At 39.7% G+C, this 27298-nt stretch overlaps 1 protein-coding gene across 2 annotated transcripts in view; it reads left to right on the top strand.

The window, feature by feature from the left end:
- ZCCHC24 (zinc finger CCHC-type containing 24) overlaps positions 1-27298 on the top strand; it is a 103324-nt gene that overhangs the window by 16160 nt on the left and 59866 nt on the right. For both annotated transcript variants that reach the window (XM_065746700.1, XM_065746701.1), the window contains exon 2: positions 1054-1254. In XM_065746700.1, the coding sequence (XP_065602772.1) occupies positions 1054-1254 (201 nt within the window). The remainder of the gene's footprint in view (positions 1-1053; positions 1255-27298) is intronic.

Raw genomic sequence — 27298 nt, 5'->3', positions numbered from 1 at the left:
CTCTGACCAGTGAGAGTGGGCTGAGCAGTGCCTAGGGCTTCCAAAGGGTCTGTTACCAAGTGTCTGTTACCAAGAAAGCACATTCACTGTACAGATATCCTGAATTTTTGAGACCTCTGAAATAAATATAATCCCATTTCAAATTTATTTACAAGCTATCTCAACCAATTTCTATATGTCTTCAATATATCTACATAACATATGTAAAGACTCCATTGAAATATTTGTATTTAATAGAAAAACAAGGCCTCCATAGAGGCAGATGTTGGATGTCTTCTTACATCACTTTCCCATAAAGCAGCAGGAATTCTCTTACACCAGTAGAACTACATGATTATGGCACTGTTGTGAGGTGTATCAGACCTAACTGAGAAAGATCTGTAAAGTGAGTCCCGTCACTTCAGAGTGGAAGGGATTGTCATCTGCAGATTGAGTGAATGAAGATCTTACTGAAGTACAAAAAGGTCTTTACCACTTATTAGGAAATGTTTAAATAACCCTTAGAAAACCTAAGACAAACTTAGGTCTGAATGTTTATTGTTACTGGTTGAATTCAGGACTCTACGTTGACTGTTAAGTGCACTTGAAATTAAAAATTACTTTGCATTTTTCTTCATGATCTTTTCCTCAACTTTTCCTTTCCTCAACTTCAGTATTGTTCTTATAAACAGCTCTGGTCACAGAAATGGTGCCTCCTTTGCATTGTTCTTTCAGCTTTTTGTCTGCATAGTCTAACTGTAACTTGACAGGCACAGTCAAACACAAGAAAGCATTCACTGCTTAGTGGCAAGACTGGGGATAAGTGAACTGTGGTTCAGTAGGCTCCTGGCAGTTGAATGATGAGCTCTATCATACTGCCCTCAAGAAACTTCTTTACTGATGATCTCTGTATGTCTCCCCTCAAATGCACAGCCACATTCTTAATGGAAGAAATACCACTTATTTAGGTATTCGTTTACTTTATGTTAATATTATCCTTCCCCTACCCACATCAGTCTAGGAACAGTCTTTGACAGTGTTGCATTTCTTGTAAAATTTTCTTTTCTTTTGTAGGCTCTGAGCAGCAGTCTGTATAAGAGTGCATCTCCTTATGGCTCTCTTAACAACATAGTGGATGGGTTAAGCTCCCTCACAGAGCATTTCTCTGACCTATCCCTTTCTTCAGAAGCGAGAAAACCCAGCAAGAGGCCACCTCCTAACTACCTGTGCCACCTCTGCTTTAACAAGGGACACTACATCAAAGACTGCCCACAGGTAAGGAATATATCATATTCTGGAGAAATTTTCATGCAAATTTTCATCATTCCTCCATTTACTGACACACACACACACAAAAAAAAACAGTTCTTTAAAGTGACACTGAAGAAATGTCTTGACAAAGCACCCAGCTAGTCATGTGTTCTTTTAATCTAATCACGATGCTGATGGAAAAAAAATGCTGTTTCATTTGCCTAATAAGTGTTATAAAGGATACCCGTCTAGGCACATAAAAAGTAGAATTTGGAAACTTTAAAAATGGCTGCTATGTAATTTTCCATCACAGAGACTGTGTAAATTAATTTTTCAAGCAGCACACCATATAGGCATTTTGGCAACGGCGCTTAATAAAAAATATAACAAGTTACATATGCTAAAGGAGAAGAAATTGCTACTCTAGATGGGAACTTTGAATTGGTGCTGCAGTAACACAAGCTCCAAGTAAATCTGGTGCAAAATGTCTGTTGTCTCATAGAAGTGGTTTGCTATACTTGGCAAGATGTGATAATCTTAGATTCCAAGAACTTTTTTGTAGTGGCAAAACTGGCAATGCTCATTTCCATAGAAAGGAGATATAAAACTGTGTGCACTAAAAGCACTTACTGATCTACAGTTTCTTTTCCCCCGAGGATTCAAGCCGCAGTGTGCGAGGTTTCTCCATGCTCTCAAGTTTCAGCTGGATGTATTTGTGTTTCTGGCTTAAACCTCCTCAACTCCAACAATATATCTATGTACCGTCCCAAGGAAATTCAAGTGCTGCCAATATTTTAGAAATACAGACGTGGACATTACTATCATTTGCTTTACTATGGTTTTAACCTCCTACCCTCTTAATGTGTGACTTTCAGCAGAATTAATCTGCATAGAATTAACTACAGCTTGTGGCAGTTGGGGATATCAAACACATATAAGCCACAATACAGGCAGAAAAGCATTTGCCATCTAAGAGAGGTCAGTGTGAAATCAAGTATAATGTCAAATGAGCTTTAACTGAGTGTATTCCAAGTGCTGCTATGCATGGGCTAAGTTGTTTTCTTCATGGAATGTAGCTGTATATCTTTCATTAATTCTAATGAAAGCTGTGGAGTTTGAAACAACATTCGCAGACCTAGGTGTGGCACCTGAAAATATTTTTACTTCACATTATCTCAAAATATACCAAATTTTCCTTGCTACAAGATAAAAAAATACTCTGGTTCATATACTTCCTTGTTTAACGTACTTCATTTAGCATGCTACAGCAATATATAGGGATAGGGTTGTGTAAGAGCATGCATTTCTTAACAAGAGTTAAGAACTCCCAACTCCTAACTGTGCTTCACAGTGACATAGTGCTGAGCTGTGGGAGATATTTGCCCTGCTGCACAGGGAGTCAAATGGATGCAACAGGTCCCTCAAAGATCAAGGTGTCCAAGCTGCAGCTCACGCTGGTGGTCTCTATCAGGCGTGTCAGTGTTGGAAATGAAATGTACTGTGTATTTGACAGGTATTCTTAAATTTTGTGCACTGGAGATTCAAGAACACTTCATAAAAGCTGAAGTCACACCAACAAAAATCCAGGAAATGAAAACTAATTACGATTCCTGTAGCAAGATTAATTTACTTAAATTCAACATCCTAGGTGCATTTTTTTTTTCTCCTACAAATTAAGGTTTCACTAGCAAGGTCTTCAATTTCTCTATAAACCAGAGAATGAAAGGACTTCCTACAGAGCATAACCCATGGCTGGTTGACAAGCCAGTAGTGAGAAAAGGGCTGCTGGACTGCCAGGCATCTGCTGCGTCCGTCCTCCTCCAGTTACAGGCAGCTATATCATCCAGTGCCTTGCGTAAACCGATTAGGTTTTAGCTGGGAAGAGATTAGGTGTTTTGCTGCTCTTGAGGGAAGCTGCTCCATAACCTCACTCCTCTCATAACTCCAACTTCCAGCATAAATGTAATTCGTGGCCACTTTGCAGTCATTTGTTCTCATGCCAACATTGTCCTCCACTGAAATAGCTCATCTCCCTCCCTGGTGTTTATCTCGGGATGTATTAATAGACTGCAACTGTATCCTCTCTCAGCATGCGTCCTGTGGGGCCAGCTGAGCCAATCCTTCTCAGCCCCTCACAGAGGCACCTGGCCCTGAGGCTCCCAGTGCCAAACTCTTTTGCTGTCCTGTCTCCAGCACGCACAGCCACATGCACATACAGCACCCAGGTTGGATCTCATCAGTGTGTGTGCTGTGTGTGCACCTATGTGTTTCTACAGATTAAAGTTAATTTTCAAATCCTACTTAAGGAGCAGATGATACGAAATTAGTTCTTTGTTGCAGATTGCTGACACATGCAACATTTTATGGTCTAGTCAGTCTACCTCAGATAAGAGGTTTCTGAACAACAGGAAATTTTCACAGAAAGTAAGCACTTCCCTTATTTTCTATGAATTTGAGAACAGATCTACAGGGGGTGACCTGATGTGCATGAGTTACGTTGTAAAAATTGTTCACAAGACATGAACACCAACAGTGGGTCCAGACCTTTACTAGAGAGATGTCATTTGCCACCACAGCTCTGGATGGTAATTGATTTCTTAATTTGAACGTGACACACTCTTAATGGCTTAGATTTTGATGCTTAGCTTTCCTAATGCTGTCAAAAATGAAAGTTGTTTTGCAAATGCTGTGTGAAAAGGGATGCCGTTTTGCATTTTTGCGCTTAGATTTGGAAACAGAAAAGAGATAAAGTAATCTGATTTGGACAAACTGCATATCAATAAATCATGTGGTATTTTTATTTTCTTTTCATGCAATTGCCTAATACGAAACAGATTTTGAAATGGAGTGTTTTATGGAGTTTTTCCTGCGTAACAAAGAAATTGTGTAACGACTTTGAGATTTTATATCCTTCCTTAATTCTACTTGTTACAAGCATAAAGATCTATGTTCTCTTCTGGTTGCTGTAAAAGTTAACAGCATATTGTACCGGCAGAAATATATACATTGCTTCAGATTTCTATCCTAAGTGATGGTGGTGCTCTAGGAGGCTGGATAGTTCACACTGAAAAGGTCAGCTGTAGTCAGCTATCTGCAGTTTGTCTGATATCCTGTCCAAAATGATCTGCTTGGAAACTGAAAAGGGGTTTAGCAAATTGCTGATTCTTTTTAGTCGGTAAGAATGAATTATTCCTTAAATAGTTCCTGTGATGTTTAGTGGTAGAAGTTGTGGACTTTGTTTTAGAAATGACGTGAAATGTGAGCCATGTTGACTGCAATTCGTCACCATGAACTTGTCTACATTTGCAAAAACTGTTGTAAATAGAATGTACAGAAAAAATGCAGCACTTTTAATCTTCAGTAGCATGCAAAGGTACTTGCATTTTCTCTCAACTAACTTTGTGTTTCAGAGTCTTACATGATACCATCTTACCCATACGTCTCTGAGGTACAGAACCATTATGTAATGTATTTCCAAATTTTGCACTACGCTCACAGAGGAAAGTACGTGTGCAAACTCATAGAAGTACAAACATACTACCATAGATACGTATGTAAAGAGAAACAATATTAGTCTTATTTTATACTGTGTTTTTAGCTCTGAAGAAATTGTATGGCAAATTCAAATTAATGAGTCCAACAAGAGCCTTTCCTTTGGCAACACTGATCTGCAAAGCAGATCCTGCAGAACTAATGCACCTTAAGAAGTCATATTCAAGTCAGTGAGAGTAGCAGGTAATTGCTGTGACTGCCAGAGTTCGCAGATTTGCTTTTGTGGTTTCATGCAGGTTGTGGAATAAATCAGCATCAAGCTAAGTGCAGTCCTTTCTCCTCAGCGTGCAGCCTGGTGTGCTGGGTCACCCTGCCCCAAAGCTGTCCTTCACACACTCAGGCAGAGTGGCCCCTGGCAGCACAGCTGCCTCAGCATTGCTGACCCAATGGGCAGCTCTGGGATACACAATTAGAACGGCTCTCATGCCCTAAGCAGCAATCTTTTTTGTCTTGTTTACAGTTGGAAAAGGCAGTCAAATGTCCTGCAAATTCAAGGAGCCCACAGCTGTCCTTTCCCCGGGTACCAAGAGCTGGCTGGGATAGCAGTGAGGAATAGGCTGCCATTTTACAAAGATTTTACCTTTCTAATTTTTAGCTTAGAAGTCTTAATTTAAAACCAACCAACCAACCAAACAAAAACCCATAAGCCTCTTGACATTTATTTTTATAGTGGAAGATTATATGTCTAAAAGCTCTGAAGTTAAAGGAGTCAAATACAAACAAAATTTATTGCAGGTTGCTTATTCTTTTTTCTCATATGCTTGAATTTAGCCCTGCCAAGTTTCTCAGAGTCTGTGAGATTAGCTGGATGCATTTGCTCATATCTTTTCTACTTTTACCATGAAGACTTGCAGAAATCTTGAAACAAAAGTCTGGTGAACTGTAAGTTAGTAACATTCACTTTATCTCTGGAAATTTACAGTACTTAATAGTCTGAAACGTCAAAAGATACACATTGCTCTCTATTTTGGAAATCCTGTAACTCAGTGCATGCCACACCTTCAAAATGTTTATCAGGGAGGCAAGGACTCAGCCAGCTGGAGGTGAGTAGGGGGATTTCCAATGCCTTGCCTGGAGAGCATGCTCCCCAGTGCTGGGTTTGAAACTATGGCTATTGTTTGATAAAGCGGTTGTTTCAAAAGGAAATACTGAACTCTAAAATACCAAAATAAAAGCAGCTTGTGGAAAAAAAAAAAAGCAGAAATCTCTAGTGAACTGGGGCTCTGCCCCTCTCCTGCAATGCTGTAGGCTTGGGGCAGAATGGCTTGAAGAATGTAGAGAGGAAAAGGACCTGGCGGTGTTGATTGATGCTCGGCTCAACATGAGCCGGCAGTGTGCCCAGGTGGCCAAGAAGGCCAACAGCATCCTGGCCTGTATTAGAAATAGTGTAGCCAGCAGGAGCAGGGAGGTGATCATCCCCCTGTACTCAGCTCTGGTGCGGCCGCACCTCGAGTACTGTGTTCAGTTTTGGGCCCCTCACTACAAGAAGGACATTGAGGCCCTGGAGCGTGTTCAGAGAAGGGCAACAAAACTGGTGAGGGGCCTGGAGCACAAGTCTTCTGAGGAGCGGCTGAGGGAGCTGGGATTGTTTAGTCTGGAGAAGAGGAGGCTCAGAGGAGACCTTATTGCATTCTACCACTTTCTGAAGGGGGGTTGTGGTGAGGAGGGGGTGGGCCTCTTCTCCCTGATAAATAATGACAGGACGAGAGGGAATGGCCACAAGTTGCGCCGGGGAAGATTTAGATTAGACCTGAGGAAACATTTTTTCTCTGCAAGAGTGGTCAGGCACTGGAATGGCCTGCCTAGGGAGGTGGTTGAGGCACCATCCCTAGCGCTGTTCAAGAAGCGTTTAGGTGAGGATTTGATTTAGTAGTTCAGTGGGTAGGGATGGTGATGGGAGGACGGTTGGACTAGATGATCTTGTAGGTCCTTTCCAACCTTATGAACCTATGAACCTGTCTAGCAGACTTCTTAAATATTGCATTTCCCAAACTCTGGAAGACTAGCCAGAACCAAACTTTTCCTTATGTACCATCACTAAGCCATTTTTAATGTGCCTCGGTCTTACTGAGTATAAATACTTACAGGTGTAAGTGTAAGCTTGTATAAGCATTTTTTTTGTTTTGTTTTTTGGTGTGGGAAATGCCATATAAGCAGGATTTTCCCAGGTGATCCTGCCCAGAACCATATTTAGAATACTGTGTCCAGTTCTGGGCTCTCCAGTTCAAAAAAGGTGGGACGTGGCCCAGCAGGGGGGCACAGGGATGATAAAGGAGCTGGAGCATCTCCGCTGTGAGGAAAGGCTGAATAACATGGGCCTGTTCAGCCTGGGGAAAAGAAGACTGAGGAGAGATCTGTTATGAACGTTAGTAAATGTCTAAAGGGAGGTGGAAGGCAAATGGATGAGACCAGGCTCTTCTTGGTGGTGTGTAGCAATAGGGCAAGGAGTAACTACCTAAAACTTGAACACAGGATGCTCTATGATATGCAGACAGTAAGGGTGACAGAGCACTGGGACATGTTATACAGAGAAGCTGTGGAGTCTCCTTTTCTAGAGATTCAAGTTTCATCTGGACACCTACCTGTGTGACCTATTGTAGAGTACCTGCATTAGCCGGGGGCTGTACTTAATGATCTGTCCTGAGGTTCCTTCCAACCTTTGTGATTCTGTGAGATAATCTCCCAGAGTATCTCCCAGCTTTATTCTTCTGTTATTATATTTCTTCATATTAATAATACAACTCATTATCTTGAACATACATCAATTATGTTTAAAAACAGCACACAACAGACCAGACTCTGAGTGACATGGTTTAATGGGCATGGTGGTGATGAGTTGATGGTTGGACTAGGTAATCTTAGCAGGCTTTTCTAACCTTAATGATTCTATGACTCAAATTTAACTGTGCAAGACGCTGGGAGACTTATCAGCTTCTCTGAAGTAGTCTTTATAGTTATTGCATCGGTCTAAATCTGAACTCTATTTACTAATGGTTTGTTACTTGCTTCACTTGCAGCAAAACTCCTGATAAAGCATAATTAAGTGCTTAGCTTGGAAACAAATACTATGAGCATTCCTCTTGAGAGAGAAAATAATGTCTGGTTCCAGCCCACCACGAGCTGATTTATAGATGAGGTAGAGAGAAGGCTACTAGGTTAAAACCACAGTATTTTATAAACTCCTCATTTGCACTGATAAGCAAGTAGCAATGGAAAATCAAGAGAATATTTTTTTCTCACTTCATAAGAGTATTTTGCTTCAGTGTGAAATACAGCTTGCGGAATTTCCATCCATGGTTGGAAGTTTTCAAAATCTGCCTAGAGAAAGCCCTAGAAAACCAGATCTGAACTCAGTGCTGGACCTGCTTAGAGCAGGAAGAAAGGACATCAGGAGGCCACCAAATCCAATGTCCTGCTTGGTCTAAATACTGCTTAGAGCAGGACATTGGATTTAGTGGACTCCTGAGGTACATTCCTCAATGATTCTGTGATTCTGATTTAGGGTAATTAAACACATTTTCAGTTTGTGCAGTAAGAGACCAATGATTGTTCTTCCAGATATCTTTATCTCCCAGATCTGATATCTATCACAATCCTTTCTCTCTGTGCTTTTAAATCAAATACTTCTGTGCAAAATACAATACTGCTAAAAAATAAAAGCTGAAGCAAACATGCATTTACTACAACAATGCATATTAAAAAAAAAAGAGAAAAAAAAGACTGTAAACCTTGGAAATAACAGCAGTCAAAATGCACACACACAAACACTTCCTGCAGAACCATAGCTTTGTTTTCCTTTTTTAAGGATATTTTCTTTCAAGGAACAGATCTGTTTCAAATAAGTGTTCAGCTGAAAAAGGAAAAGAGTGTACTCTGATTTGGAAGAAACATTCTTTGTCCTGTAATGTGTTACAGTTATTATTTACTCAAATTAACATTCCTATCTTGATATTGCCAGTTTGAAATTCTATTATTTTATTTTATTTTATTTTATTATTTTATTTTATTTTATTTTATTTTATTTTATTTTATTTTATTTTATTTTATTTTATTTTATTTTATTTTATTTTATTTTATTTTTGCATCTACTAAACATATCAACATGTCAGCTTTCCTTCCTAGTTTTAACAGAATCTCTCTTCTCTGTTTATCAAAAAGGAAAAACACATTTTTTGTTAAACCTCACACCCAAGTAAGTGCTACAAGTGGAGTAGAAGCTGGGGTGATATCAGGAAAATGAGAGACTCTATGGGTGCTGAGGTAAAGAAAGAGATTGCCAAGGAAGTAAACTGGCTTGTTTCCACTCCCTTAATTCACTGTACATAAAAAATTAAGATACTTAATAGCAGTAAACCCCTCTTCCATTTCCTTGATCACGTCTAACTTCAGGTATTGGTGCTGTTCTATTTATCTCAACTAAGGTAAAAGGAGCCTTATGTGTTTAGGTATGGCCTATTTTACAGCTATAAAGAGGTCTACTACAGAGTAAGAACAAAGTTTCTCAGGTGCACAGTGCAACATTGCATGTATCAGGATCACAAACCATTGTGCTTTACTGGTTTGTGGATGCCAACTTCACCTACAGCAAGATCAGGAGTTACCTGATCAAATGGTCTGTCCAGGTGATACTTTGAGTTTATTTATGGTCAGCAGTTTTAGGGATACCAAGGAGGACTTGAGAAGTCATTGCATGTGCTGGAGATCAAAGCATTTCATCTTGTCAGTGATTCTAGGGTTCAAGGGCTTGCTTTGCATTTAGTTTGCAAAGAAACTACTTCTATACTGGAGTAGCTCTCCAGTTTCTGTGCTTTCCCAGAAGAGCACATTTTGATAGAAGTGCCATTTGCTGCCTGCACAGTAAGTCACAGGTTTTAGCCTTAAATTAATGGCATTTGGAGCAGATAGCATTTAAAAAAAAAAATGACTGTAGGTCCATTTTTACAGCAATATTACTCTGTGCATACCTGTGAAAGGACAGTTGGTGGTCATTTGTTTGCTGAAACACCAAACCTGAGGACTTTGGAGACGTGTTAGTCTGATCGTGCTAAGAGCAGAAACGGTAATTATTTTTTCACCCATAAGGGCCATTCCTAGTGCTTTCAATATTACAAAAAAAAAAAAACCAAACAAATAAACAAAAAAACACCAACCAAACAAAAAAACCCACCCTGTTGTTTCCATAAAATTATTACCATTAAGCTGTTACTTGCATAAGAATTTTTTCGATTTATATTCTGGAAGTGTTAGCTCTGACTTCAGTTTACCTTTAGAAATTCAATGTGTTTATGTTGTACAGATGTGTAATGTGAGTCTCAGAAACCTAATATCTTCCCCAAATGCCAAACTGATGGAACTGAGAGCAGAACTTCAGACCTCAGGCACAAGTCCTGCTGTAACTCCTACCCTATTTCCCTGCACTACTATACAGCTCACGAGAACCAATACTAAATATCTTAAATTTTCACATTTATTTTTTAATGGGAAAATACACTTTGTAATAAAGTAATAGACAAATTTGATGATAAGCTTACTGTAAACTGGGTTCCTTAACATCTCATATTTTATACTAGAAATGACTAGTCGTTACTAAGACAAGGCTGTTATTTAAGGAGACATTTCTAAAATCTGCAAAAGACTAGAAAGTTCTGTGTAATTAGACAAAATGAAGAATAAGCCTTTCATGTCAGGGGCCAGTTGGTGCTAAATTATTAGCTAAGGCTATAAAGCCCATGGACAGGCACTGAAGTTGAAACATTTGGAGATTCTAGAAGCAACAACAAACATTTTGGAAGTGACAGTCTTGATTGCTAGTTGATCCTCAGGTCTGAGCCTGATTGTTCTCAGGATACTCACTAATCTGTCTCTATCTCATTCTTTGTCTGCAGGGAAATTTGCACGGGGATAGAGCAGAGTCTCTGGAGATCTGTGTTACTGAGTCCTAAAAACTCTCCATTTTCTTTCTACGTAGAAGGAGCACATTTCATCTAGACTTAGATGTGGTCTCAGGCTGTAATTTTGGATGTGAGTTTAGAATAATTTCCCAGGCTCAAGGCTTTCCCATGCAAAATACTGGTTTCAAATACATTCTAATTTGAACCCACATTGCAGGTGTACAGCTATAGATAAACCTTTGCAACAGCCCAGGGAAATCAATACTTCCACCTGGGTGAGCATGCCCACGCCACCTGCAGCCACCAGGAAGCCCAAGCACACGGTCCCCACACAGCCCCACTGGGTCTTACGTGAGCTCATGAGAGCGTAGAGAATGTTATTCTTACTCCTAAATTCCTGGCTACACAGCTGAGAAAATTAGAGAAGGAAAAGTAAAGTGGAGGTGAAAAAGATTCATTTCAAAGAAATGGTGAGGAAAAAATGTTTTTTCCAGGAAGTCAAAAATGTTTACAGGAAGCAAGGGAAAATGGAGAATCAAGACCATTATTGTTCAGAAATCCTTGAAAACAGTATCTCATTACGTACAACAACAGCTTTATTCCTAACCTAATGTTACAAGCCTGTGACAGGCAAGTACGCATCCACCCGTGTTTCACCTGTCACAGGCAGACCACTTTCTCAAGACAGGAGAGAGCTATATGACAGTGATGAGGGAGCTGATGGAGACTGGAGTGCATTGAAATTAGAGCAACTGTGCACTGATTTCAGAACACGCAGGTCATTTTTGTGTTAGTGACCATATCTGCTTTCTGCTAGTGTGAGAACATTACGCAGCTGTATCCTGCATGATGTAATGTAGGCAGTTCTACTTGAGGGGAGCAGCTGTACCAGTCCTAAAGGGGGGCAGACAGCTGTGTTAACAACATACGAAGGAGCAATTCTGCCTTTTAAGCTTTGTTTGATTCTTTATCCTGGGCCTCTGTGAACTTCTACAACATGACCAAAGTTCCTTGTCTCTCCCTCTTTCCTTCTGCAATGCAATTACAGATAACATTTGAATCTTCTCATCACCATTTTGTGCCCACAGCCAGGGCACTCAGCCTGAGAATTGGGGCTGCCTGCACCTTGGAGAGGGAGAGAAAGGGTAAGATGTGTTGAAGAGATACAATATGCTTTCAGCCATCAGCCTGAGCAAAAAAGATCTAACGTCCACCCAGCCCTGTTAGTACAGCACCACATACAAGACTGACAGACAGTGGCTGTGTGTATTACTGTTTCTATGATTCAGTAATGAGAACTATGGTAATTAATAATACCCTGACTTTTGATACACCACTAACACTTTGCTGCTGCCTGTTAAACTTCAAATAAATAAATTTGCTGCCTCTTGCTGCTGTCATTTACAGCAGTCTCCATTGCAGCAAATCTTACCTGGTTTATTTGTGGTAAATTATTTTCTTGTGTAGTACAGTGAGTCTATTTATACAGAAGACAGGATGTAAATTCATATGCCTGAAAAGCAGTGCAGCTAATGTGAAACTACTGAAAGGGATTGTTTTTACATCCAGCATTCATGTAAATGGGTACAGATATTAAGGGCTGTAGTGCTTACACTGAGCTCACATCACTCACTGTTTTGTGTTTGCTTGCAAACTTAGGGAGGGGAACAGGGCATTTTTTTTTATCATTAATACAATTTTAACTCTCATCTGCTTTTTTCTGAGCTCCCATTCCTGATTCAGCATGCATGAGTCTGCTAACGAAATCCAGATGTCAGACAAAAAACCAATAAACTCTCCCACCCATCTGGCAGATCAGGTTTCTCAGGGATTGGGGAAAAAAAGAATCAGGAGAGATTCCTAGAATGGCTGAAACTTTAGATTTTAGCATGTTTGCAGAGACAAGAGGGCAGCAGGGGGATGGGGATGGTTTGGAGGTAAAATGGACAGCAAGGCAAGATTTTTGTGAGAAAAGCAAGAAGAAATTGAGTGCTTACCAGTTACTCAGAGTGGTAAGCAGGTCTAGTGTGCCCAAAATTCAGTTCTGCTACTGAAAAATTACATTGAGCATCACAAAGTGCAACTCTGAGTCAGAAATGAGAAAGCAATGTGAAGCATATTATTATATTGTTTCATTTTTTCACTGTACTGCTTCAGGGTCCTATTCCACCAAAGGACTCCATAAACCTAGAAGGAGAATCATAACATTGGCCCCTTGTTTACTTTGGAGGATTATCTGCCACATCTCACAGCTGTAACTCTGAGCTTCCTCTCTGAAGCCTAACCCTAGCACTGGGCTGAGCTGAACACATGGTGCCCAAGCCCTTTCCAAGACCAAGAATTCCTCAGGGGACAATTCTTTCCACAGCCCTCAGTCTCTTTGGCAGCTCCCTCCAGCCAAAATCCAACAGTAGCTTTAGGCTTTCTCCTTAACTCTAACCCCTTTGGACCAAGCAGTCCATTCCTTCCCTAGACTAAGAATTCCTCATGGGGATTTTATTTTGGAGCCCTCAGTCTCCCTTGCCAGCTCCTTTCCCAACACCATAGCTATGGGCCACCTTCTTTCAGCACTAACCCCAGCCCTTGACAGAAGCACAGTGCAGGAGTCCCACATGCAGAGATTCTGTACAACATAAGGTGAATTTCTAGCATTAGTTCTTGGTACTTTGGAAGATCATGTTACTTCCCTATAACTGTATCTTTGTGGGGTTTTTTTTCTGACTATTTTAAATTTCTGTAACCTTTGAAATTTGTTACGCTCTAGGCTTGAAAAGGGACAGACATTTTGTGCATGAAGACTGTTGGGCTAAGTGGCCAAGCGGAAAAATGATTTTTCTTCATTTTTAGGGGAACTGCTTCATGAAAATCAATTTTACGTGAGATTTTTATGTGACTAATTCAAAGTAAAGTTTCCAGTTATTTTCTGACAAGTGAATAATTGAAATGAAAGTGGAAACTTCTGTACCTCCATAACATGATGGTGCTTTGTGGTGCGCTTTGATTTGGAGGAGTGTTTCCATAGGCCCAGGTTGTGTGGCTTTCCTTATTTCAACTGCATTTGATTTTAAACAAGCAACAAGTTACATTCATGTTACTTTTGCTTTTGTGCTTCAGCAACTGTGCTCTTGGTTAGCAAGGTAGAGATAAGCTTCTATAGGTAGCTCTACTGTTACAGCAGAGTTCACTCATCTGCAGGTACTTCCCAGACCTATAGGTGGAGGATTTATGGCCTCTCCATGAAGGAAAGCTCCCTCTCTGTACTCTCATCACTTCTGTGCCAATTCCCAATAATTTTGCATCTGAGCTTCTCAGGGTATGTGTCTGTGGTTTGTGCTATTAGTTTCTTCCCGGGGAGAGTCTTGTGCATATCATGTAGTGTCTCTATTTAGTAACTGCCTTTCCTAACATGGGAAACATGAAGTCAGATATACATTATATGTATTGCACTTGGAATGGAAGGTTTCTGGTGAGCTTTAGCTCAAGGCAGGGTGAGTAACACTGTCTCATCTCAGCCAGCAGTCCAGGAAAGCTCTGTTTTGTCTACTAGTGAGTGCTGCTCTGCTGGTAGCAGTTCCTACTGTGCCGGAAAGCAGAGCAGCCAACAGAAGTGGCCCTCTCTCCCATCTACATCTCTCTCAGAACTTGTCCGCCAGCATTGCCTACAGACCTAGGCAAGCCCTGCCTCTGCTCCAAGCCATGAGTCTAACGTAGTTCTGATCCACAAGTCCTGTGACCATGTATGGTGAGAAGACCTAACACAGCATTCTGTAGACCTATAGTTTCCAAATGTGACAGCTTCACATTTCTGAGTGTCATCCTGTTTTCCATGGAGGACTGTGGCAAAGGCTCATAGTTATACCAGTTAGGATGGAGGGGAATAGAATTACTGGTGGACATACTCATTAGAAGCACACGTTCAGCATTAGCACAGGCTCCAGGAGCTATCTACCATCAGAGTGAGTAGAGCTATTGGATGTTTTTGCCTCCCACAAAAGGGAGCCGTTCTGCAGCTAGAGCACTTTTAAGTACTGAATCACTGCTATGCTGTTGGCCTAGGTTATCGAGCTGTTAGTTCTTCATGAGCAGGCCTTATCTGAACACTGGTTCACACTGGTGATTATTTGTGATGATGAATGGTTATGGCTGAGTGCAGTCTGCAGAACTTGCCTTAAAGCCTGTGTTGTTTTGTCAGTTCATCTGGTGGCTGTATGCAGAGATTCAACAGGACTGTTGTGTGCAGAATCCAGAGCAGAGATGGGAATTGTCACAGCATTTGCTAGGAATAGGCTGTGTGACCCTTCCATGAAGGGTGCAAACCACCTTGCTACAATTCTTTGGGCCTTGCCAATCTTTCTCAGGGGGAAGAGCAGTATCATATGAAAGCATCACTTTTCATAAACACTTCTTATCATGCCTTTTCTTTCTACCTCATAGTCCTCTCTCCTACAAGCCCCTAATATATCTGATGGCTGATAAGGGCCAAAAGCAGAAGCTAGTAGAGATAAGAGCCAGGGAAGTGTGAGAAGACGGCTGCTGGCTGAAGCCTGCCAGCTGTTTAAAAGTAATCAGAGGTCAGTGTACAGCATCATCCTAAGCACAGTTAAATAGGGCTTCAGTCTGACTCCTATCAATATCTATGGAGAAGACCTACTCATTTCAGTAGTAGCTGGAGACAGACACAAACAACTTAGTATGATCTGCCTTCAGAAACAGGCTATTGTCTTCCAGCAGTGTTATTAGTGGATGTACATAAGGTCTGACCTGGCTGACCCCACACTCTGCATCATGTCATACCTTCTCTTTAACTCACCTCCATTCTTGAGATTCTTTCACAATCAATTCCTCTCCTTATCCAGCTGCCACAGATAAAGCCCTTGTTCCTCTTCTGGAGTATCAAGATTTTGATCTGTTCAGTCTCCTTTCCAAGATGCCTTCCATTGATGCAGAAGAATTAAGGCTGAAGAACAGATGCTTAGTACATGGAAGCTGACAAAACAATGAGTAGAAAGCACACCTCTTGCAATTCTTGCATGCAATTATCCAAGACACAAACCTAATCTAGTTTTCTAATCCCAACATTTCTTCCTATCTTTTTTATTCTCCGGCAGCTGTCATTTTATTCACTGCAAGCCACTCCCTAGAAAACATGTATATCTGCCTACCACGCTTTGCAAACTAAGACACAGTGGTTTCATTTTTATTATGGCTGGACATTTTTAGCACACTTTGGATTGCAGCACTACAATGAAGAACATGACCAAAGTGCAGTGAACCACAAGATTTAAATTTGTAGATCCAGAAAAACCACGTGAAGCTCTTGAAAAAGCCTACAGCTTTTCACTCTGGGTCCATAAATCAAACTGGCAAGCAGCAGAATATCCAGCAGTGGATTTTCACTGCCTAGTTTTAAAAATGATGTGTTCCATACTGCTTCATAGAAACCTGGTTCCTTCTGATGACATATCTAGCTAGGATAAATAACTGAATTTGGACACTTTAAGTACAAATTTACTGTATATCTCAGAAAGACAAAGTTCCTAGGAACTGATTTTTCTTTAATCCCTCCCTGACTTTCCTGTTGGGGCAAACTATGCGGACTGATCAGATAAACATCCCACAGACTACAGAACCGGTGTTCTTTCACACATAGCTGAGCCTTTTCAAAGAGAATTTGGGTTGCATGCATAACAGTGTGCAATTCCTAGATCTGGAAGTAGCTCCTTTAGAGCTACTTTAATACAAATACATGTCCTGTAAGATAAAAATAAAACATATTCAGACAGTACAGGGGATCAGGTAGAAAACATTTTTTTTTTCTCTCAGATATTGGGTACTCTCTGCAGAAAGAGTGCTCAGATGAAGTAAATGAACTGATAGAATTTTGCCTGAGTAACTGAAACAGAAATTTCCCATGAGACCGTCACTGCATTTGAGATACTGGGGACAATGAAGCTCTGAGTACACTGGATTAAAACATAAGAAATAATGATGTAGAGTGAAGTAATGACACAAGTAAAATTGTGAGTTCAAATTCCTCTTTTTCTATCCCATTTGAATGGAAGAGAGGAGAAAGTATGAAAAACTAAAACTAAAATTCCACTGTAAGTCATAATACCTGCACTGACTTCAGGATTGTTGTCAGTTTTTTACAGAGAAAATGAGCTTTGCCCTGCAGTTTTTTCATCACTGGTGGACAGTTTGCAATTATCTCTCCATTTTAAACAGTGACAGGACTAGGATTTGGAAAAAACTTTACTCCTTCTCCTATGTCAAATGAACTTGCTTCTCTTCAAGTCTGTAGGGATCCATCTGTTTGTATGATGGGATGATCTGTTTGCCTAACAAACAAGGAAAGCTGGGTAATATTAGTATCTATGAATTTTGGCTAGCATGGCATTCCAACTTTAGTTAGCTGTCATGTTCATGAGATGGAAAGAACTCAAATTGTGCAATGGATATCTTAATCTTGAGTCAGAAATGGCACAATTCCGTAGACCACATATTGTACTTCATACTTTTCTTCGCCTCTCCACATAACTCAAGTACTTCTCATTCTAGATGATTCTCCCTCACTAGAAAGCTATCAGCTTCTTTCTGATTCAAGGCCAAAGATACAATTTGGACTACCTGCATCTCAGCCATTTAGCACCAGAAGTGGGCACTAAGCACTGCAGCTCAGATGTATAAGCAGTGCTACAGAGCTGTCCTGTGATTGCTGTGATATTTACTTTCAGCATTTCACTGCTCACTTAGGTCTTTGGAAGAAGAAAACTTGCTTGTTTCTCCAAAGCTGACGAAATTGTTCCAAGAACTGAATTAAAGAACATTTTGTATCTCTCTAATTTTACATTCAGCAATGGTAGACTGAGGCTGTGTGTAACTGATCCCAAGGTTTAGATGATGGCATCAGTGACCTCTTCATTATTATCGTACACATTGAAAACCCTGCCCCGACAGACATATTCATCTTTGTTTAGTCATTGTTTTTGCTCTGGCTACTGCTTCATGTAGTCCTATCGAACTGAAATAAGAGAGATGTTGCTTCAGCATCCACATTTTGTATATGGTAGATTTTCATGTACAGGTTCAGCTCATACCAGAACTGCTTCTGACGCTGTGGAAAGCACATCTTTAGAGCTGATACAAGCAGGGGGTTGATTCAGGGAATAGTGAATTTGGGAGACAGAATGACTCAAGCTGACGAATACTAGGTACTAGAAGTTTCCTGTTACTAGTCATCATCATGAGTAACTGTCAAAGGCGTCCTAGTGTTTTTCATAAGATAAAAACAATCTTAATTTCTGAATGTATACCTTAGTCCCATATTTGTAAAAAAAACCCAAATGGTATCAGTTTCCTTGTTGCACAGTAAGACACAATCATAAACAGTTAATTTAATCTCTTAAGGGTTTAACAATGTGGACCAGTAAACAGAACAACATTAGCCTTCTGTGTAGAGAAGTTCTGGGTGAAAGAAAATGCTTCAAATCTCTACTTCTCAGAAAACAATGAGATTGTTAAGCACTGATAAGAGCAGCAGATAAAAAAAGCTAACTTAGACTTGGAATACAATTTCAGTGTTATCAGATGAGTTAAAAAATCAGAAATAAACTCACATTATTTTTTGAACATTTAAAAAAAAATTCAACTTGTTTTGATGAAAAATTATTTAACTGTCTTTCGTTGCTCCTAAAACTTCTTGTTCAAGTCAGCCTCACAACTTTGCTTTAGTCCAAGGGAAAATGTTGTCTAAGAGTTTATGTGTATTTTACCACCAGCCCAGTTCTCACAATCTTTGCTCTTTAGAGGACATTTTCAAGTACCATGGTCATCAACAGAAAAATTCAATGTATGGCTATGGATTATTTTTCTTTAGAGTGTCACTAAAGTTGCCAGTCTCAAGATTGAACATCACATATGAATAACATCTGTCTAGAGTAGCTACTCAGTTTCAAAGTACATTCTCTCACCCACCTTTTACAGATAATCATTCACTTTTTTGGTCTGTTACAAGATCACATCCATTTCATCTATTTCAACAAAAGAGGAGGCATCAGTGTGTCTCTTCCCTGGAACCTGAGTTCCTTTCATCTTTTTGGAAAGTGCACAGGGTATGTTAACATTTGTCAAAGTTTAATATTTGACCAGCTTTCTGCATTGGGTTTTAGTTTTACACAACAGACATATCAGTGCCATGCAGAGGATGTTGGTTGAAGTCAAATAAACAAAGGGGATATTTGTTACAAAGTAGTGGTATTCTCTTCTTTTTTTTCTAATTCCGTGTCTCACCAAGAGCTGGACCTCTTGGATTTTACCATCCTACAATAGCATTTACCAGATACATCATGCAAATAGTTTGGTACAATAATTGTCTTCCTCTCATCCCACTTTATGTTCCTGTGAGAACATAAGAAAGGGCATGAAGTGATCACCCTGCATGCCCTGTTTTCAGATTTGTTCTCACATTTCCCCATCGTTCCTACACACAAAATAAAGAACGGGAGCAATGGAGGCACAAATGTCAACACTGCTACCACCAACATCATTAGAAACGTTCTTCTAGTTATACTCTTTTGTATTGTGCATAATGTAGCAGTTGTGGGCACTCAACAAATATGAAGATCAAATCCAATATAATTTCTGTCTAATCAATATTATGTTTATCTTATCATAAGAAAACAAAATAAAAAAAGGAAGATCATATTGTGAATTGCATATTACAATATTTATTACTTGGAAAAAAAACCAAAAGCATACTCTTCCTTTGAAGTAAATAACTGCCCCAGGAAAATAGAATTGTATCTTTAGGATACATTTCTGTAAACCTTACACAATTTTAACTGATAGGACCAGAATCTGTAACTGTTCAAGTAATCAAAATCTTCACTGGAGATTTCAGCCTCCAACCGTCCCCCGTTGGCCTTACAGCCCAGGTCTTCTTATACTTCTACTGACAGAACAAAGAGGTTAAAAACTCAATGAAGAAAGCAACTGACACCTAAGAATATAATCAAAATTGCCCCCTAGCAATATTTTTAAAGATGTCCTATGCACAAAATGGGGTATGGTATGCCTGCTGGTATATCTCTCAGAATAACTAATCAACCGAGGTGTTGCTTTCAAACTGGTTGCATTTCCTTCTGTTGGTTGCAGAAATGATACAGAACACCTTGCCTGTAACAAACTTTATCGTTTTTTTTTTCTTCAAGAGATTGTTTTGGAACCAAAGAGCTATATATTTCAAAAGATATCTGCAAGATACAGTATGTCACCATATGCATCTAAACAGAGTTCACCTGAGGATTTTTTGTGATGCAGTAGATCCCAGCCAACCAAATCCATTGAAGTGTATCATTCCTACAGATGCCTGTCTCTTTCACAGCGTGACTGGCTCTGACATGGCACAGTCTAAGTTGAAATGGGAGCTGAGTCCAGCCCCAGCCTGCTCAGAAGTCGGCCTGGAGCTCCCCACCTGGGCTTGAAATGCCACATTAGAACAAGTGGCAGACCTGCCTGGTAAGGAATTATGCCCTTCGGGTGGCAGTGAGTGTTCAAATAGTAATTTGTTCTGGTACTGATCATGCAGTTTCAGTTGGTAGTATATTTCTGGAAAGAAAACCAGCACAGTGGGTGGATAATAGCGTGACAGGTCTATGGAAAATATTCTTCAACCAAAATTCTGCTAGTTCAGAGAATATGTGCTAAAAGCACTTGGGGCTGGTTAACAAACAGCAAGCAGAGATTCTGGAAGAAAACCATTTGCTGTTTTGCCATCAAAGATAGATCTTTTGGTTTTGTTTCTTGTGAGGAAAATTGTAATTCATGGGAACCTGATGAAATGAAGAACATAGCGGTACCCTGAAGAACACACTGGTCAGCTAACAAAAGCAAAGATCACGTTATTTTTTCTAACAAGCTGCAGCCAATGTCCTCTTTAATCTGAGAGCGGAGCAAGAGCAAGACCACTAGTAATCTATACCTTAGCTACTTGTCCTGAATTCTCTCTACTAGGCCCTGGTCTGTTAAGTAAGACAGTAACGGTCACGCATCCCACAGGGACTGGAAATGTCAACAGTGGGAGACAGCTATTTTATACAGAAGTAATAAGGCAAATATAAGTTCAAAACCTCGTTAAACAGCTGAAGTTTTCTACAGCAGACTCAAGTCTCATATATCCCACATGCAAGATTCACTGGCAGTGCTGTGCACACTGCACCAGCACTGCGTCACAGCAACTTCAGGCCATGCTGTGGATGACTTCTAAATGCTTCTCATCCAGAAGCTGGTCTTGGAAACTGCCTTACTTATTACATATTAGAGCATAGGGAGATCAATTCTGTTCAGTAATTTATGAAAAAATTATGAGCTCAAAAAAAAGATAATCCCATTTACTATTCAGCAAGTATTGTTCCATCTGCTATTGTCTTTTCCAGTGCCACATATTTGCCGCAGAAACACAACGGAGATATTGTGTGTGGACCTCCCCAGTTTAGCTGCAGTGCGCAACGTGCTGAGGAATTTCGGTCACAAAGAACACCCTTTTTTACAAGAAGGCTGCAATGTGCCCTTAGAATCCATTTGCATCATGCAAAACAGAGCCGTATTTGTTCTTCCTAATGGACTTTGCATGGAGCATCTCACCAGCACAGTCAGAAGTATATTTCTTGGCTCTCCCAGTTTGCCCTAAGGCACTACAGTACCCCACACACTGTCCCCAGGGATTTCATGCTTTTCTAAATCGTAGCTAGATCCTCCTTGACAAATACGTGTGTCCCTGGAACTGCAGTATAGCACATTACTAGCAACATGTCCTAACTGCAAAATACATGCTGGAAACAACCTGGGGCTTTTGTGTTGTACGTGTCTGTGGTTTTTCAAAGGCAAATATCTTTCTTGTTGAGTTGAGGAAGAGATTTGTTCAATGGGAATCACATTACTACTCCAATTAGATTACAGCACCTAAAATAATGGGCTCTAAAGAGAAAAAAAAATGGTTTTAAATGATTGATACTGAAGCCATGAAGAAATTCTTGGAGAGCCTGTCTTCCATGGAGGCTGACTGAATCAGCAAGCTCTTCCAACCTTCCTCCTTTCATTTGGTAGTTTTAGGGCTCAACTTCATAGTCATGAATTCTCAACAACATGTATTTTACTTCTTTAGGTCATCACTAGTTTTACAAGTTGCAGAACCCAGGACTTAGATTTTTGTCTTTTAATAAGCAGAGACACCGTGCATTACGACTTTGAAATCTGTTATTCTTACCACAGGCACAACATCAGAACATGTAGGCTGTGGTGCTTGGAGTGAATTAGGCTAAATGTGATCTCACTGAGGTGACAGACATAATCCCAGACAGTTTCCTGCACAACAGGCTTTTCAGATATTTTGGTTTGCATTTAGACTTCTTGCAATGTGCAGCACATTCTGTTGAATGTGATAGAATTGTCTTGTGATTTACACTCTGGACTTGGATTTAAAATATCTAGCTTGAATGCTGATTAGTTGTCTGCTTTATGCCTAGCACTACTATCTGTCCTATAGATGAGAACTGTTGAAAAATCCTTTCTTAACTATTACAGTCTAAACTTGGGTGGACAATGTGTTTTTCTTTCCCTGTACAGCTCCTTCTTCAATAGATTCTAGAGCTCTGCTTGCTAATAAATGATAATTTCCAGAGAAGGGCTGAAAAGTGCTTTAGTTGCTGCTGGTCTGCACAGGTCTGGTGTGTAGAGTTTGTATGGCTGTCATACCACTTTTACAGAATGCTATTTACAAAAGCATGGGAAAACAGATCATTCAAATATGGTTCAAAACTTCCAAGTGAAACCTGGCTTAGTCTCTTAGGCATGCCAGGCAGGGCTGGAAAGCAGACGAGAGCAGTCTTTCATGAGATTTTCCTATTCTGGTCGGGCCAGAAATTTGCAAGAGCAGCCTTTCTCATGATATTTTGGCAATTCTGCTTCTTTCTGGTCCTGCCTGAAGCCCAGAGGCAGAGCCATATGAAAACACTAATGGAAAATGCAACTTCTTTTGATTTGTTTGATCTTCAGCTACAGCCTGGAAGATTCATGTTCTTTCTCATACTTTATCTATGCCCAGCTGTTATTTGCAGGTCCTCATGTTTTTTAACTCACATCTCCTTCCTTTGCTGCTGTAAATGAACAACCACACACTGAGTTTAACCTTTCTTCATCAAACTCATGAGAAGAAACAGAAAGTGTACAATGAAATTTCAATCCTATAAGATATAAATTGTAATTAGAGAGAAAAGTGTGTTGTCTATAAAGCCAGTACTGAATCTAGCATAATACCATCATCTTTTTCTCAGAAGTTTCCAATTAATGCTAGAATAGTATAGCTGGCTTGAGCGTGGACTTCATGTAGCCACTGCAGTCAGTAGCAAGACTATAAGAGGTGATACCATGTACACCATGAGTCTGCAATACAAAAGTAATTCTGCATAGCTTTCCCATCCTCTAAGTTAACATTTACAGAGTAAATTAATTGGGGTAAGAACTCCATCTTTCCATACATTTCTGCAAAATCTAGTATGATAGCTTCTTACAAGTAGTGAACAAAAATATTAATATCAGACCTTTCTCCTTAGGAGCTTTCACTTTCCACAAAGATTAATAGGGAAGGGTCTCCAACCCTCTTGCCAAAAATCTGCCCTTTTATGAAGATGAACAGGAAATCTCACTTCATTTGACAAAGGAGAAGGTCTTAACTATGGTCAGCAAGACAAAAAAAAAACCAAAAAAAAAAACCAAAAAAACCCAGCCACATTATGTCCACACTTCTTCTCCCTAAGTTCTTAATGATGCTGTTCACATAGACTTCTTGTCTAACCTGCTTGTGGTTATTTGCAGCATTGATCTGAATGCAGTGATGTTTATGCCGGCATGCTTGCCTGATTTCTCTCTCATTCTAACTGTTGTTGAGAGCAATCATCCCAAACAAACCAAACCAAACCAAAATATGAAGTTTGGGCGACTTCGTTTTGAGTTGTTTTTTTCTTGTTTTTTTTTTTTTTTCTGGAGTTGGGATTAGAAGGGAATAGGAGATGAATGGACTGAGCCTTTCTGTCTTTCTTCAGGGTAGCACAGAGCATTGTCCCCACCTAATCATTCTCACCCAAGAACATATGCATGCACTTAACACATATGGTCTCAGATTGCATTCTGGAGACAGGTGATAACCATACTCCTGACCACTGAAACTTCATTTAGTCCACAATTAGTTCTTGCTTTAACTACAGCTGTTTCTCAGATGATAAAAATAGGCTCTCTCTGCATGTATTTATCAAATAAAGATGCACAGGTAGATCCTGTTCAGATCCAACAATCCAGAATAAGGAAACGGTGAAACAGTCTCATTGTTAGCACAATTTTGGGGAAATCGAGGGGAGAATGAACAAGAAACAGACACTACCCAAGCCTGCAAGACTGTTTTTTTATTACCTTCAATAAAATTTGCAAACTGCAGTGAACAGAAAGCCACACTTGTCTTAGAGCCTCAAACTATTGAATACTTGTTAACAGAAGAATGGTACACACCGTGGCAAAGTCAATAGCTCAAGAGGAAGACTACATTTTATCCTTATTCCTAAGACACGCATGAAATAACACTGTTCAGTTTCCATATAATCATATGTCAAGGAAGGAGTAAAGAGATAGATAATCAGGTATGCTATCAGCATGAGCAGCTGTTACCATAGGGCAGGGACTGCTGTGTCAGGCTTCCAGTGGACTCACCAAAGCAGTTATTTTCACTACACTGTTATACTCCAAATGGCCAGGTTTGTGATAGGTTGAACTGGAAAGGAATATAAAGGAATAGAATAGGGAGAAGCTGTATAGTTTGGTACCAGCAAATCTTAATCTGAAGCAAGACTGGTAAACCAACTAGGTAGAGAAAGATGAACTGGTGATGAGAAATGCGTACATTGTTACCACCAGGTCAGGCAGAGGAAAACACCCTGCTTTGAATTTTAGTTGGAAAAGACATTCAAGGTCATCAAGTCCAGCCATTAGTCTGACTCACCGTGTCCTATCACAAAACATGTCCCCTAGTGCCATATTGATACATCTCAGTACTAGTACTGCCAAGTTTTCTACGGGAGTCATCCTTGTAAGATTTGCTTACTGCTCTTTCCTGCAGAAATATATCCGAAGGAAGACCTAAAAACTGAGATTTCAGGTGACTTGTAGTTTCAATGATAACACTGTACTTTTTTTTTCAATTAACCCTAGCTGGAATAGGCCTTACACACAAGTACAGATGTTGCTTCTTGTGGAGGTGACTGGAGTGGTGCAGGATGTCACCAGCAAACAGAATTTAGGAAGGAATATAAGGCCAGCTGAAGTGGGTTAGGAAATCTTAAGTTATATGCCTCAAATTTGAGTAGAGACCTAATCAACAGTTTGTATGCTGTCATGAGTCATTAGATTCTAACTGTGGAAGTATCACCAGAGTTTACTCTTTTTTTTCAGTCACAGGAATGAGAATAACCATCAAGACTCAGTTGTTTTAACTGAATCAGATAAAATATTAGCGTTTGCGTAAGTTTCTATCTAAATCAGAATGCAGCTAAACTTTCACTGAGCTCAGACAAAAAATATTGATACTTGGTTTTGTCTCCTTTTGCTGCATGTTTGTAAACCTTTGCTAAGCTGGATTGCAGAGGGACAGGAATCAGAAGTGCTGAGTAGTACTGGAAAAGTTAGGTTATTCCATACAATCACAGTACAGGCAATACTAAAAGGCTAAAGGAATCTTTCACCTAGTTATATCCAGTTCATTTCAGCTGGCTTAGAAAGTTTTGGTGGAAATCTAAACCTGAGAATATTTATCAGAAGCTAACCTCTGAACTGCCACACGTTCTGCCCTTCGTCAGATAGGGTCAGTAACGAGAGATAATGTAGCCCAGATTAAAGTGGAGACTATCAAGTTAATTACTAGCCCTGGATGGGCTGAAACAAAACAATCTTTAGTTGTCACTCCAGAAAAACAAATCATTCAGACTACATGGAAAGAAGTTATACCAAATGCAGAGATCCTCTTGGTAGGATACACAGCAAAACTGGGGAAACAAGAACAGTACAAAAACGGCTGGTGTTCGTTGTAGAGCCTATGCATCTTTGTAACTAGAGATCTTTGATCGTGAAGCACCTGTTGCCCTTTAGTATCAATGAGCAATATTGTAAAGAACAGAACACTCTGTATTAAATTATTTACTTAAAAGCATTTCGTAGCTCAGCTGCCTGGATTGCGTTCTGCCTTGATCTGGAGCAGCTTTATCTCACAGCAAAAGGTGCTAAATCATTAAGTGTGTTCAGACATCTGTGATGTCACTCCGCATGCTGTAATGATACATTTATTATGTGATGTGGTGTGCATTTGTTCTAGTAGGTTCACTGTCATTGTTTTGATCAGTGATAATTTTTTTTACTTTACATGTGCGATGTTAAGTTTCATTTTACTCTGACAACACAGACAGCTTTAGCAAGGACTTGTTTTATAACGTGAGCCATTACATGCACCTACCTGCATAAGTGAGCTGATAAAAAGGAGATAACAACATATCTTTATGGGGAGATACCTTTTTGGAAGCCTACAGGAAAGACCAGCTTTCTAGTCAGAGAAGATGAGATTCATAATGGCTTTCCATTTACCATTTTTCTTTATATTTGGAGTGAAAGTGAATTCAAGATAAATTCTTGTTACTCCTCTCATCTCTAATGCTCTTTTAAGACTTCATTTTAATATTTCATCATTTCTGTTGCTGTTCCAAACTCTCCAGAACAAATACTCTCCTTGCTTAACTCCACCAAATGCAATGAGGCTACATCATAATTAATTTGGCCCTGCAGTTTGTCTTTTACTTTCTTCCAATGCTGCTGTTGTGCTTGGCTAAGTACATGAGCAGCATATAAAGACAGCAAGCCTACACTAGAAACAAATCACTAGAGAAACTAAGAAATCTTTCTGAGCTATCAAATGACTTTTCATGGGGTGTAAATGACAACAGAATTTGTTTCCTTTCTATTCAATATCTTCCATCATTAGGACAGTGCTAACCGTCATGTAAACATTAAGTTTTATAGAAGATTTCTCAAAAGTAAGCAGAACACCTGTTAGCGTTGCTTAATTCACTTTTCCCATTATTTATACACAAACCTGAAGAAATTCCTATTACAGAATTGCAAATGTAAACAATTAGAAGCATAACTTTCAAACAACCTACATAATCTGTTTCAACATAGTGTGTTCCACATTAATAGCTCAGCTGGTAAAAAAGCTTCCAGGGTTTATTGCTAATCTGCTGTGCAGTAGACTCTCAGAAACTCTGCCAGGGAATGCCTCCTAGGTCACCTAGGTTAGTGCCTGCTGCCACTAACAGAATTTTCCCTCTCTTGCTGTCCTGTTTTAAATGATTTGGTAATGAAGCATCCATAGTCAATACTGAAGTAGATTCTGTAGCCTAATTACTGGTTTGCTTTTCTTGCAATTGCTTTTCAGAATTGAAAGAGAACTGCTTTTGTAGCCATAAGGCACAGCAACTGCCAGAATGAGATGGAAACATTTCTTTCATACAGAAAAATCTTTCTGAATATAGAGCCTT

The sequence above is a fragment of the Cyrtonyx montezumae genome, unplaced genomic scaffold, assembly GCF_038088225.1.
Source record: "Cyrtonyx montezumae isolate F1298 unplaced genomic scaffold, pur_monq_1.0 scaffold_4, whole genome shotgun sequence".
Lineage (NCBI taxonomy): Eukaryota > Metazoa > Chordata > Aves > Galliformes > Odontophoridae > Cyrtonyx > Cyrtonyx montezumae.
The sequence above is the reverse complement of the archived record's forward strand: the minus strand, read 5'-3'. Positions and strand labels throughout refer to the sequence as shown.